Source organism: Syzygium oleosum, unplaced genomic scaffold, assembly GCF_021117445.2.
Source record: "Syzygium oleosum isolate NSW1041296 unplaced genomic scaffold, Sole_v2.1 Sole_v2.02, whole genome shotgun sequence".
Taxonomy (NCBI): domain Eukaryota; kingdom Viridiplantae; phylum Streptophyta; class Magnoliopsida; order Myrtales; family Myrtaceae; genus Syzygium; species Syzygium oleosum.
The window spans coordinates 179,984-192,811 of NW_026607486.1; the positions used below are offsets into that span (position 1 = coordinate 179,984).

Here is a 12,828-nt window from a genome sequence, read left to right on the forward strand (position 1 = left end):
CCAACCGTTTTATGCTGGTGTATGAATTTCTTAGTGTTGGGAATGAAATTGAATCCGGGATCCTCCGGATCCTTTGGAACATGCAATTTGCAATCAGAAACATCTAATATATCAAATTACCATAACTGTAAATAACTTAGGATTGATGTGCTCGTAAGGGTACACTTTTCCAAAAGATATGCGAGAAAAGGAACTTGCAATTCAAGTTCTATCTGTGTTGTGAAAAAATAAAATTTTGAGAATGACCCGTTGCATCAGTTGAAATAAATAATTGAGGAAAATGATTTCATTACAAGCTATTATTTAAAAATATATATATATTTTAAATTATTCGTTTTTTCATAAAACAAATGTAAATTATTAATTAGCCAGAATTCAAACAGATTGTGTCCTTTGGTAGCTGAACTCACCCCAAAGTATGATTCATCTAATGATTTGTGAGATCAACAAAAGTCAGTAACAAAGCTATCGAAATCTGAACTGACGATTTCGATTGTTGTGGGAGATACGAGGAACCCAGTCTATCACAAACCTCGAATTACACAATATGGAATGCGAAACCAAATGATAGAAACATTTTGAGCTTTTGCCCAATCACCCTTTACACATGGTTAATCAAGGCCTGTATACCACAGAAAACCATAACTATATATCATCACATACATATCCAGCATTGATCTTTGAGCAACTGAATCCGAGGGACCATTGCAGAGTGTGCTGGGTTACAGTTCAAGTAACTAACCTTTTCGAACTCGATGTTCTGAAGAGTCAGCCGAAAAATTCATAGCCTGAGATTGGACATGCTACTAACACAAAATGTAAATTGCCAGAGATGACTTCATCAAATCCTGCCATTCACTATACTAATGCAAGATATTACTCGTGCAAAAGGACAAACATAAGTTCTGTTATTGCTCCCTAGAAGTATCTTGTATCCTAGCTTGTCTGGGAAAAATAAAGAGAGGATAAAACGAAATCTTGTGTCCAATGATTCAAACATCAGTCAGCACATTCCATTTCGAGGGGACGCGGAGACTGAATACAGTCAATTACATCGGAACAATAAGTTATGCAATCCACAAGGGTTCTCTTATACCTCAGCCTCCACTGAACTGCTAGTTTCCACCTCTCCAATGCCCTTTCGATCTTCCAAGACATAGATTCTGCAACATTAGCTATGCTTTGAAGGCCAAGGCTTTCTAAAAAGGCACAGCCTTCAGCTCCAAGTTTCAAAAACACGTCAAAAAGCTCCACAGGGGTTTCGATACCATCCACCTGGTTCAGGCTACATAGGAGACGTTGGTCATCTTCAATTGTAGTGGGCAGGTTTTGAAGAACATTATTGCAACACTTCAACATTAGGTGCATAACACGCATCTCATTTTCTGGAGAGAGTTGAGACCCTGAATATGCCAGATGTCCCACAGATCTCCGCTGGTTTGAAGGGATGGCCCATAGTCGCAACGTGGACAACAGTGCATAAGAAGGCTCACCACCTTGATTAATGTACAGAGATTCTGTAGGCCATGAGCTGCAAGAAGACACCCCAGGTTCGATGGGAATGTATACCTTGTCGTTTGGATTGTTGTCGAGAAGAAAACCATAATGCTCCAGCAGCTCCAAATTAGTGTATGTACCATAGCTCAAGAGAATCTGCATATGACAGGACACCGTTAGAGAGTATATTGCCCTCATCCTCAGAAGAGCAAAGTATGATATGGCCAAGCATACTGATTATTCGACCAAACAGAATGGTCTGGCTGAAAAGGGGCACCGAGACTATGTTTGACCTATTAACATGATAAAAGAAGGCCAGACTGGATGGTTTTTTTTTGTTTTGTTTCGACTTTATCTTGACTAGGGCCAGCTCTCAGCCATTATACCTCAAACTGAACATTTTCATTTTTAGGTCCATACAATATTTAAAGGAAGTTACAACAGCAGTTATTTTGACATTATCAAACCTAATGGAGAGAATTGAACAAAAAACATAGGGAGACAAGATACTCTGCAAGCGTGGGCTTCAAATCCAACTGCTAGGTTGGAGAATAAAACAACAAATGGCAACTATCAAGAAAGTAAGATAACTACATCTAACCGCTACTTAAAAAAGATTTGTCACTATAAACACCACAGATGTGCATACATATTCAAGGGGTAATTTGGGCTTGAGCTTTCTTCACTGACTTACGTTACCGGCAGAGTGAAACTCTGAAGCTTAAGTAATTTCTACAATATCTAATACAGTATGTAAGATGCACTAAGTAGTCAAATGCCCACATCCACATGCCAAGTGCAAAAATTCTAGCAAAACTGTGAATTGGTAATGAAAGTGTACAACTTCCGGAGGGAGACAACACAAAATGATCCAAGGATTGTCCCACAGCGACACATGGAGGAATATCCAAAATTAGTCCTACAAGAAAAATGAGGCTTGAGGGCCTTTATCTTGTGCTCCAAAAGTGGATGCTACAGAAATTGCAGAACTACTAGATGTTAAGTGGTATATACACCTGGCTTCTAAGTTACTTTGATCTGGCTTGTGGTTGCATGGAAGTTTCTTTTGTGAATGAGGGTCAAGTTGAACTTGCCAGCCTCTTTCAAACAAACCAAGAGCCAGTAAAAATTATGGGCAAGCATCAGTTGGAGTAGAAGGCCAAATGGAGAGGTACTAACAATCAAATTTCCGAAGATAATTTTCAAATCATTGATTTTCCAAGAAATAAACACAATCCTATTTGAAAATTTGCGAATGTTGAGGTCAGAAAGCAGTCCCTGTATTTGAAAGGGGGATTTGCAATGCAGATAAGAGGTTCTGTCCTAAGAAATGGAAACTGCAAACAAGTGTCTGATACAGCCTACAGTCCATATCATAACAAAGAAGAAACTGCTTTCTAAAAAAGCAATTGAAAGAGAACCAAAACCCAATGAAAAAGAATGAAAGTAAAATCCAGGACCTTAAATATCTAGAGGAAACCATGAAAGCTTGTGCATTCAACACTTTGTTTTACAAAAAAATGAAAAGATTGAAATAGAGAACATCAAAAAGTGCAACTGTTACCAATGGAGGGCTTTTTGGAACTAAAATTAGAGAGAGGTTTTTCCCTCAAATAGCCAACCGTATAAGAAACGCTTTAAATGATCCTACACCATTTAGACACTGTTTTTTGGTCAGAAATGTGTAGACTTTAAATAAGACGTGTTTTAGAAAGAGAACTGTAGAATAAGATGATCCATATAGCCAACCCTGCCTAATCGGAAAAAACTATGACGTAGTCCTGTATCATTGCCCTCTAACTATCAAAATATACAGCTAGAATTCTGTTAAACTGATAATAGCCTAGAACTAATGTCAAAGAAGATGTAATTTTCAAACTAAACAAAATTTCAATATAGATATCTCAAACCAGATACATGCAGCCAGCATTCACTAAGCATAACAGAAAGAAGACCAATTCCACTAAGTTATTATTGGAAGCCAGGCCTGGACCTTGGTGATCAAACAATGTAAGTTATCCACAAAGTATTAAGAGAGAAGTTCTCTTAAACCAATCTCACCCTCCACTTCACTGATCACCAACAAAACTGCTAAGAGTAGTCCAGAATTTCAGCACCCCCAAGTGTTATGATGAGTTTGCACATGGTGTGACACCAAGTCAAGACAGAAGGATGACAAGCAAGAATTTTTCTGAGGAAGGACAGATGCAGGAACTACAACATACAGTTTGAAACAGATAATCGGAAAGCTTGCTACACAGAACTTGCATTTAATGCATCCTGAAACTATAAGCCAAAGTGAGGAAAAAGAAGGCACGGACTACTTTGATTCTCTCATAGAAATCACAAGATGATGCTGCTTTATCAGAACATACACTGTAAGGTATACACTTTAAGGTGATGCAACAAATGTCATAGTACCTGTTCGCCTCTCACATAATGCTGTCTAGCATAGAAGCAATATGCGTTAACATTTTCTTCAAATCCACCATCTGTCAATCGCTGAGGAAGAGTGTCCAACTGCTCTAGTTTAGAGTTATATTCAGCTTCCTCACAGCACAAAGATCCAACTTGCAGGGAACTTGTAAGAGTTATATTGTCTGCTTCTGCCAAATCCCCTCCAGGCGCAGCATAGTTGAACAGGTCCCCCACGGGACATAAACATCCAGCTTCATCCCATGGAACGTGCAATGTCCTTGAGGATATCTAGAATACAATCAAGATTACAAAGTTTTAATATGTTGAAATGAAGAAGCTAGAAACACAAAACGAAAATTGACTCTGGCCCTAGGGGGCATGACATTGCAGCTAAATAACTTTCAAGTACGGAGAAGCATAACGAAAGTGTTCAGTTCCAGACTTGCAGTAGCACAAGGCCAAAACAGTTTGTCCAAAAATTAGATCTAATAAACCAAGTTGTGGGAGAGGAGAAGACCCCACCACATCCATGTATGAACAAACAAGTTATGAAACATCAACTGTGCAAGAAAAGAACAAGTAACCTCACAGTTGCAGAAGCCCAAAGCCAACTTTGGAAAGTTAGAAGTATAGGCTTAAACTTAAGTTCCTCCATAAGTGCACGAGCTTCTTTCCATTCTGCCTCGGCTTTCCATCTGGCCTTCTTGGCCCCCCAAATCGCATCATCCACCTATCAACATGTGGAAACCATTTCCAAACAAAGACAAAGCAAATTCACACAAAAGAGACGCAAGAAATTGCAACTGTAAGTGCAAGTAGATGAGTTGAACCTGGAAAGCTTGCACCTCAAACTGCCTGAAAGTCGGAAGTGTGCTGTAACTTCTGGGAAGGTTCTTTAAGTAAGGGTACCACCACGATTTCTTCCCTTTACCCACTTCATATAGCAAACAAACAGTCAAAGTCTGCATAACAAAACGCAACAATCAAATAAACACGAATTAAGATATTCAGCAGCATACTCTGATACTGAATCTTTGATCAACTACACAATTTGAATCAGGAGGGAAAAGAAAAATACTACGATAGGGTGCCAGTTAGTTTCGCTCCATTGTATTGGTGTCAACTAATTGCATCACCTCGTGTCATCGTCAATTTAGTCCAATATGATGAAAAGTTGTTTTCATAAACAAATGGGGGTCGAAACATGTAACTGCAGGTCTGTTTCAACTGTATTGATTTTACTGTCATGTTATATTCCTATTTGAGTTTCTCAATGCATTCGCGTCGTGTGGGATATCCATAGGCTTTTACTGATGAAAAGGGTGATATCGAACTCCAAGCATGATCACCTGAGCGGAGGAGAGAGAGGGACAATTCTTGACAGCAGCAGAGAGACATTGATCATCCATCAAGAGCCTCTCCGTGGTCAACAAGCACGATTTAGGAACCTTCAACACCATTTCACCTCTCCTAACATCACGAACTGCACCCAACCCTCTCCTGCAAATACAAAGCATCGTCCTATTACATCAAGTCGCTAGATATGGAAAACTGATGGGATTGAGGAGACCCAAGAAAGCGGTCGTGTCCTAGCAACTGAAAACAGACGAAAGGCAACACAGCATCGACATACCCGCCTGCTTCGGGGAAGTCGGAGACGGAGAGGGTGTGGCCGAGACAAGACACGGTACGAGGCTGCGCCGCCGTCTTGGGAGGGAAAGAGTCGGACACTCCGACCTCGCAACCCCATTTCAACAAGCTCTCAACACCTCCCTCTTCCTCGCCGTCTCCCTCCTCCATGTTGTTGGGCTCGCCCTGGAGCCAACACTTCCCTTGCGTTGCCTTCACTCGATCGAGAGGAAGTGTTTTTCCCTTCTTTTACTCCTTTCCGTACTATATAAAATCTTGAATTCTCTCTAAAATACTTAAAAGGTCTAGTTTTTTAGGAATAACGACACGAATAATCTCTAAACTTTAATTTATTGTGTAATGTGATTTTTGAACTTTTAATTTGCTGAATGTGATCCTTGAATTTTAACCTAATGCGTAATATGGCATTGAATTTTTAATTTATTCAATGTAATCGCTAAATTTTTTTGTACATATTCAAGTTAGTTTTTGAATTGTATGAAAATATTTAATATTATCATTCCATTAATTCAAGTTTATGGGCAATATTGAACAATTTTATACAGTTTAGAAATTAGATTAAATATGTATCAAAAGTTAAAAGATTACATTAAACAAATTGAAGGTTCGAGGATGACATTGACATTGCAAACTGGGGTAAAATTTAGCGGTCACATTGAACAAATTAAAAATTTAAGGACTATATTACATATTGAATCAAAGTTTAAGGATCATCATTTTTCCTTATTTTATTTGATCGGTGGAGTTGTACAGTTGTGCAGTTGATTCGAACGTGTTTAGACGCAGTTAGAGCAAGAGGTGTTAAATGAGTGGTGGGCCTTTTCGCCATCACAATCTATGGGCGGGCTCTTGGAGTACCCTTTCTCGATACTCCGGACAGACACCAAATTGGGCTAATGGAAAACCCAAGCCTAGTCAATAAAATTAGGTCATAATCCTCGAGGATCTCAAAAATGGGTTGTGTGAAGGCCCAAGAAAAGTAGTAATCCGTGATGGGTTTTCAAAACTTCAATGTTGAAAGGCAAAAAAAGAAAGGAAAAAAATCGGGAAAATTACCAAAAAAGTCATAAACCTTTTGCAATTATGCCAATTCAGTCCTAAACCTTTTTTTTTTGCCATTTCAGTCCTAAACTTTTTGCAATTGTGCCAATTCAGTCTATCGGGCCACTTTTGGCCTGCCGACGCTAACGTGGATGCCGACCGGCTGACGTGGCATTATTTTAATATTCTTTTTTCTTTTTTCTTTTTTTTTTCTTTCCTTCTTCCCCCTGGCCGGAGGCTTGCCGGCGAGGTGACCTCGCCCAGCGATGGCGAGGTCGAGCTCACCCTCTCGCTAGATTTGGGCGAGGCCTCGCCGTCACTGGGCGAGCTCAACCTTGCCCATGCCCGGCGAGGTCGGCCTTGCCCATGGCCGGCAAGGTAACCTCGCCGGCGAGCCTCCTCCTGGCCAATCCGGCCAGGGGGAAGAAGGAAAGAAAAAAAAAAGAGAGAAAGTAAAAAATAAAAAATAAAACAATGCTAAGTCAGCTGGCCGGCCAAAAGTGGCCTGATGGACTGAATTGGCATAATTGTAAAAAGTTTAGGACTGAAATGGCAAAAAAAAAAAAGGTTTAGGATTGAATTGGCACAATTACAAAAGGTTTAGGACTTTTTTGATAATTTTCCCGAAAGAAATCAATTCAATCCACTGGGAACAGAGTTTTTTGTTCAAGGACGTCAATTTTAAAGTAACCGGCTAAAATCACTAAATCACAAGTATATCATTCCCTCGCCGTATTCGAATAATCATCAAGACGATAGCCTCCAGCAACTATTTCTGTAGAGACTCAAATCGACATACGATGCTCGTGTACTGTCCTATCTGATGCAAACGGCACCCATTATCATCTTCCATTGATAGTGAGGCCTTTTCTCATCATGTGACATGCAGTAGTATCGGTGCATGCTATGATCGCACATTTGCACTTGCTATGCCCCACAGGCTCTGCACCAGTTTAGGCAATCGGTACACAGGCTTGGCAAGTAAAAGGCAGGCGATGCACGTGCAGTCATGTCCCAGTTCGTCCGAGGGCTTGAGGCCCCTAAACCTAACTATAACTCGAACCACACCAGGTTTATTCCCCATAACAAACGTTCCTTTCGACAAAGCACGCATGTCACTATGTTTCTTTGTCCTCTGGATGCTCCTGATGCATGGTCACAACGAAACATAAGAATCAATCTGAGGACAAGAAAATTTGTCCCAAGTGCTGCGAAATCGACGTACCCAATGGTCGTCCACTTTCGTTGTTGCCAAGAACACGACAGATACGGCTGTGGGATCCTCCTCGTCTCCCTCGTTTCGTTTCCTCGGCTACACGAATCGGAGGACTGCTGGTTCACGACCATTACCCAAGTAACGACAACGAAGAGAGAGAGAGAGAGAGAGAGAGAGAGAGAGAGAGAGAGATGACAGCTGCAGCAATGTGAAAACTAGTCTCGAGAAAAGGAGTAAAGAAAGAAGCAGAAGTCAAACAAAGTGCAGAAGGCCTGCGTGGCAACGAGGTGACCCCGAGCGCACTTGGCAAATTGCGTGGACGAAGGCAGGGCAGAGCAAAAGCGATGGGAATGGTGGGGTGGGGGGTGTGTGCTCTTTTTATCCTCCCATACAATTTCCCCCCCACCACTTCGTGACAAATGGAGAGTCGGTCCGCTCCTGTCCACACGACTTACTTCCTAGTGCTCCATCGATTACTCTCCCCTATTCCTTCCATTTTTATATATACTAAAAGAACAATTACAAATAAAAGACACTAAGTAGGACCATTTTCTTAAAAGAGAGTCCAAAATGAATTTTATTGTAAACAAGGATTTGAAGTTGACAAATCACTTTCAAATAAGAGCCTGAAGTGAACAAATCAGTTTCAAATAAGGGTCTGAGCACTTCTGCCAGAAAAATCAGGTGCTCACCAGCTAGGGGTGTCAGAACCGAACCGGAAAACCGAACCGAGATACGAACCGAACCGAAAATTTCGTGCATTTCGATTCGGTTTCGGTTCGGATCATTAAAATTAACCAATTTTTTTTTTCAGTTTGGTTTGTTTCAGTTCGGTTCGGATTGAACAGAACTGAAATAAACACTTCGGTTTTTACCCTTTGCTTTAGGGCTATCTCGCTCGCGCTGCATCTGGTGCTTTCTCTCTCATAGGGTCAGAACGACTGAACGAGGACGACATCTCGCAAGCGCTGCACCTCCTCTACGTCCCCGGCCTCGGCGAATCATCGCGCTCCGACTCCGCCTTCTCCTTCTCCTGCTCGTCACAGGGCTCTTGCCCGAGGCGATGACTCAAAGCTTTTGGGGCTTTCTCTCTCGACGCCGACTCCTGCATTGCTCAAAGCAAGAAGCCATCTCCTGCGTCGCTCAAAGCAAGAAGCCTCCAACAATTTGTCCAAGATTCAGCTCCTACAGGTCACCTCTCTCCCTCTCTCTCTCTCTGCTTCTCGATCTTCCTGCTGATTGTTTTCCCTCTAATGGGTGTAATTGCTCTTCCCTTTTTCGCTTTTGAATTCCGTTTGCCGCTGGTTGTCTTTGCATGATGATCGATGGGATCGGCGTGGATTTCTGTTTCTTGGCAAAGTGGGGGCCGTTCTTCTGTATGCATTTTCTCACTGTGAAAATGCAAAGCGTGAGGTGGGTGGATTCCGTAGCTTGCGCCGTCGTGCTTGTTTTTGTCATAACTGAGAGATGTTTGATCTCAGAATCGTGGGTTTCTGCATCCTCATGGATCTGAAGTTGATGAACAGGGCCACTATCTTGCGTGTTCTTGATCTTCCTGTATGTCGACCAGGGGTTTCTAGAATGGATAATGTCGTGCCCGCATTTGCTGTTTATGTTGATCAAGTGCATTGGTTTTGCGAAATGTTGCCATTTCTAGATTGTATTGGTGTAAGCAAGAAGTGTTTCAATCACCCGCTTTGGGTTCTTGTCAATAGCTTCTTTGCATCTTGGTTTGTCGGAGCTTTTGTCGCTCTGGCAGATGTTCAGTAAGCATTTTTGTGAGATGATTTAGGAGTTACATGTTTTGGTTGCCCAATTTAGCTATGCTCATAAACAATGTTTGACGCGATTTACCTATGTGAGTGTTTTAGTATCCATCTGTCTTGCCAGTGAAAAAGATTTGGCTTTAGGCTGTTACGTTTGTGATCACCCAACTTCTCTGAGTGAAGTAATTGCTCTTGAAGGATGGCGATGTATGGTTGATCATAGATGTTTTTAATTAGATTTATTGCTTTATTATAATCGTGGCTTTCATACTTCATTTCCTCTGAGATTGCAAATGATTCAATAGACGTCTCTTGGTTCCAATAATGTTGGATAATGAACCAACAAGCGTGTAGAAGCTTGTAATTGTTTGGTAAGATAAATGGTCTCTTTGTTAACCTGTACTAGGGTATTGAGAAGAAAACTGTAAAGTTGCAAGGAAGCGAGAAGGCAGTTGTTGCACGCCATGAAGCTGGTCATGCAGTGGTAGGCACTGCTGTAGCAAATCTGCTTCCTGGACAGCCACGGGTTGAGGTATATTCTAGCTATGACTTAGCTAGTCCTGGTCTTTTTGTCAAGGCCTTTGCTGTCATGAAAATTGCATGGTTATATGTGGTGCCTAAGAATTTGATTGTACTGCATATGCAGTGGGTTTTCTTTGATGCCAATGTACAGATTCGTGCTGTGAAGGTGGTGGCCAACCTTGCTGCTGAAAATGGATTTCCATCTTTCTCTTGAAACTTCTTATCAAATGTGAATTGAATGTTATCCCTTTCTTTGGGAGCATGTTTGTATCTTCTTAAGTAAACTTCTCAATCAATATGGCTGGGATGGATATGAGGTGTTTGTTTGTTTAGGTTGGTGTTGCTTTTGTGTAGTTCAAGTTTCAGTTCATTGTCTGTGAGTGCTACGGCTGCTCTAACAGTCTAGTACTGATCTTTACTTAGTTAAATCTATCCATTCATGTGGTTTTTGTTCGGTTTTATAATCAAAGAGCACGTGCTGCTCCTACGTAATTTCACTTACCAAAATCTTGCTAAGGTCTTTTCGAGGACAACAATCTGTTGCTCTGTTTCCTCTCTGAGTACTATCCCTCTTATGTTGGAGAAGAAATTTATTGGAATTTCACCTTTTTGAGTAGTTGGAACAGATGTCAAATGTAGCCCTCTCAGATGCTTAGAGTGCATGCACTCCTGTCAAATTCTCATAAATTCAATTACCGACTGTTTATCAAGAACTTGAGCCGTTTTAAAATGGCTTCTTGGGAAAGGAGATATAGGCTACTTTGGCAATCGGATGGCATATAAAGACAGTAAATTCATAGTCTAAATAGGAGGCTAACAGTGAATATTGATAGGGAGAAAACCATCTAAAATTATCATAAATACATTTTATTATCAAGAACTAGAAATTATCATGCCAATTCATGCATATTATCAAAATTTTCCTGGTTTCTTTCTTCTTCTTCTTCTTAAATTAGCTATGCATAGATCAAACTAAGTATACATAATCTACTGAAGCCATTATCTTTTTCTACAACGTGATGAAATTTCTAGAGCTTTCTTAATTTTTTATCATAAAAAATTATCATAAAATTATCATAAATGCATATTATTATCAAAAAATTATCATAAAAAATTATCGTGACATTTTTTTCATAAAAACAGAAAACCAAGCCATGAATAAAAAAGCAAAAAAAAAAAACAAAAAAGAAGAAGAAACCGAAAACCAAACCGAACCAAACCAAACCAAATCGGCTTATCGGTTCGGTTCCAATTCGGTTCGGTTCCTATTTGGTTCGGTTCAAGGAGACACCCTTAACGGTTCGATTCGGTTCGGTTTTTCAAGAAAACCGAACCGAACCGAAACGTTTACACCCCTATCACCGGCCGATGATTTCAAGCCCTTATTTAAAACTGACTTGACCACTACATGTCCTTATATGAAATAAAGCTCACTTTGAGCTACATGCATGAAAATCCCCACGTTGGGGGTTGTTTTCCCTTATGCTACATGCATGAATATTCGAAGCAACCATAGGATAAACATTAGGCCAAAAGGTCTAAAATCCTCTTACAAATTCCCACAAGTGTCCTCAACCCCGTCAACATATTCATCTATGACGTCCACATCTCATAAGAATAGATGTAGAAAGTCTTCTTCCTCGTAATCCAATAAATTAACAAATTGCGCATGCATCCGCTCGTGACTTCTTCTTCTCCTTTTAATATTTTCTAGCTGAAAGTAGTAATTATTTGACCATAGCAGGTGGAACATGCAGGATGCAAAACCATGATAGATAGTTCATATATTAGTATGGTCGTCTCTCTCTTACATTCTATATTCTGCAAAAACTCAGCATCTAACTTTAGATATACCTAATCTTTGAAGGGTATAATTTAAGGATTTTTATAAAGTACAACGTCCACGTGGAATTTTTTTTTTGCACATGTAATCATGAAGTATAAATTTTCATATGTTAATGGAATCGACCCATTTATTAAAACTAAAAACCGTCTACATGTCAGTGCCCGAAACCTGCTTGTGTATTGATTTTTTTACACCGTTGATGTACCAAATGAAAATCCATGATCATATACATTAAGGCTGCGTTTGGTTGGATTTTTGGGAAAAGTATTTGAGAAAATGCAAATGAATTTAGGTTAAAAGAGTTTTTTAAAATACAAATAGTGTTTGGTAAATTGTGATTTAAAAGTAAATTGGAAAGCAACTTTGGTTCAAATATTATTTGGGAAAATCACACTCCATAAATGACTTTTTTTAAAATAAAAAAAAACCCTCAAACTGGCAAAAGGCTTAGGCGGCCGGCAAGTGGGTGGCGAGCTAGATCTAGCACCATTGGACAACCTCAGGTGAGGGCCACCTAAGCTCGCTGGGGGCTGAGCGACCTCGGATGAGGCCGTCGGTGCCAGTTCTAGCCAAATCCGACTTGCCGGCGACGTCACTCGAGGTGAGGGCATTTTTGAAATTATGAAAGTTCAACAAGAGCAAAGTTGAAAAAAAAAATACTAGCATTCCAAAAATGTAAAACACAAAATTTCTCCGGACCTATCTCGAGTTAGACCTATCATTTGCGGTAGGGATGAGAGGTTTCAGGTTCCAATCTAAGTTCCTTACAGGTTCCATTTGAAACTTGAAACTGACCCTCGGGTACAAGTTTCTCATTTTTTGGAACCTGAAACTTACTCGTTGGAACTTAGAACTTATCCTGTCAACAGGTT

At 40.3% G+C, this 12,828-nt stretch overlaps 1 protein-coding gene across 2 annotated transcripts; it reads right to left on the minus strand.

Moving 5' to 3' along the window:
* Nucleotides 1–837: 837 nt before the first annotated feature.
* Nucleotides 838–5,797, minus strand: LOC115692072 (protein SET DOMAIN GROUP 40). 2 transcript variants are annotated; one of them, XM_030618826.2, is made up of 6 exons: nt 5,549–5,797; nt 5,265–5,415; nt 4,746–4,877; nt 4,505–4,645; nt 3,919–4,203; nt 838–1,653 (listed from the first exon to the last, which is right to left on the minus strand). In XM_030618826.2, the coding sequence occupies exons 1-6, from the start codon at nt 5,713–5,715 to the stop codon at nt 1,000–1,002; spliced, it is 1,530 nt and encodes a 509-aa protein (XP_030474686.1). In that variant the 5' UTR covers nt 5,716–5,797; the 3' UTR covers nt 838–999. The 2 variants fall into 2 exon arrangements, with proteins under 2 accessions (XP_030474686.1, XP_030474688.1); XM_030618828.2 differs by having other exon boundaries at nt 4,746–4,849; nt 5,549–5,683.
* Between the last annotated feature and the right edge of the window lie 7,031 nt (nt 5,798–12,828).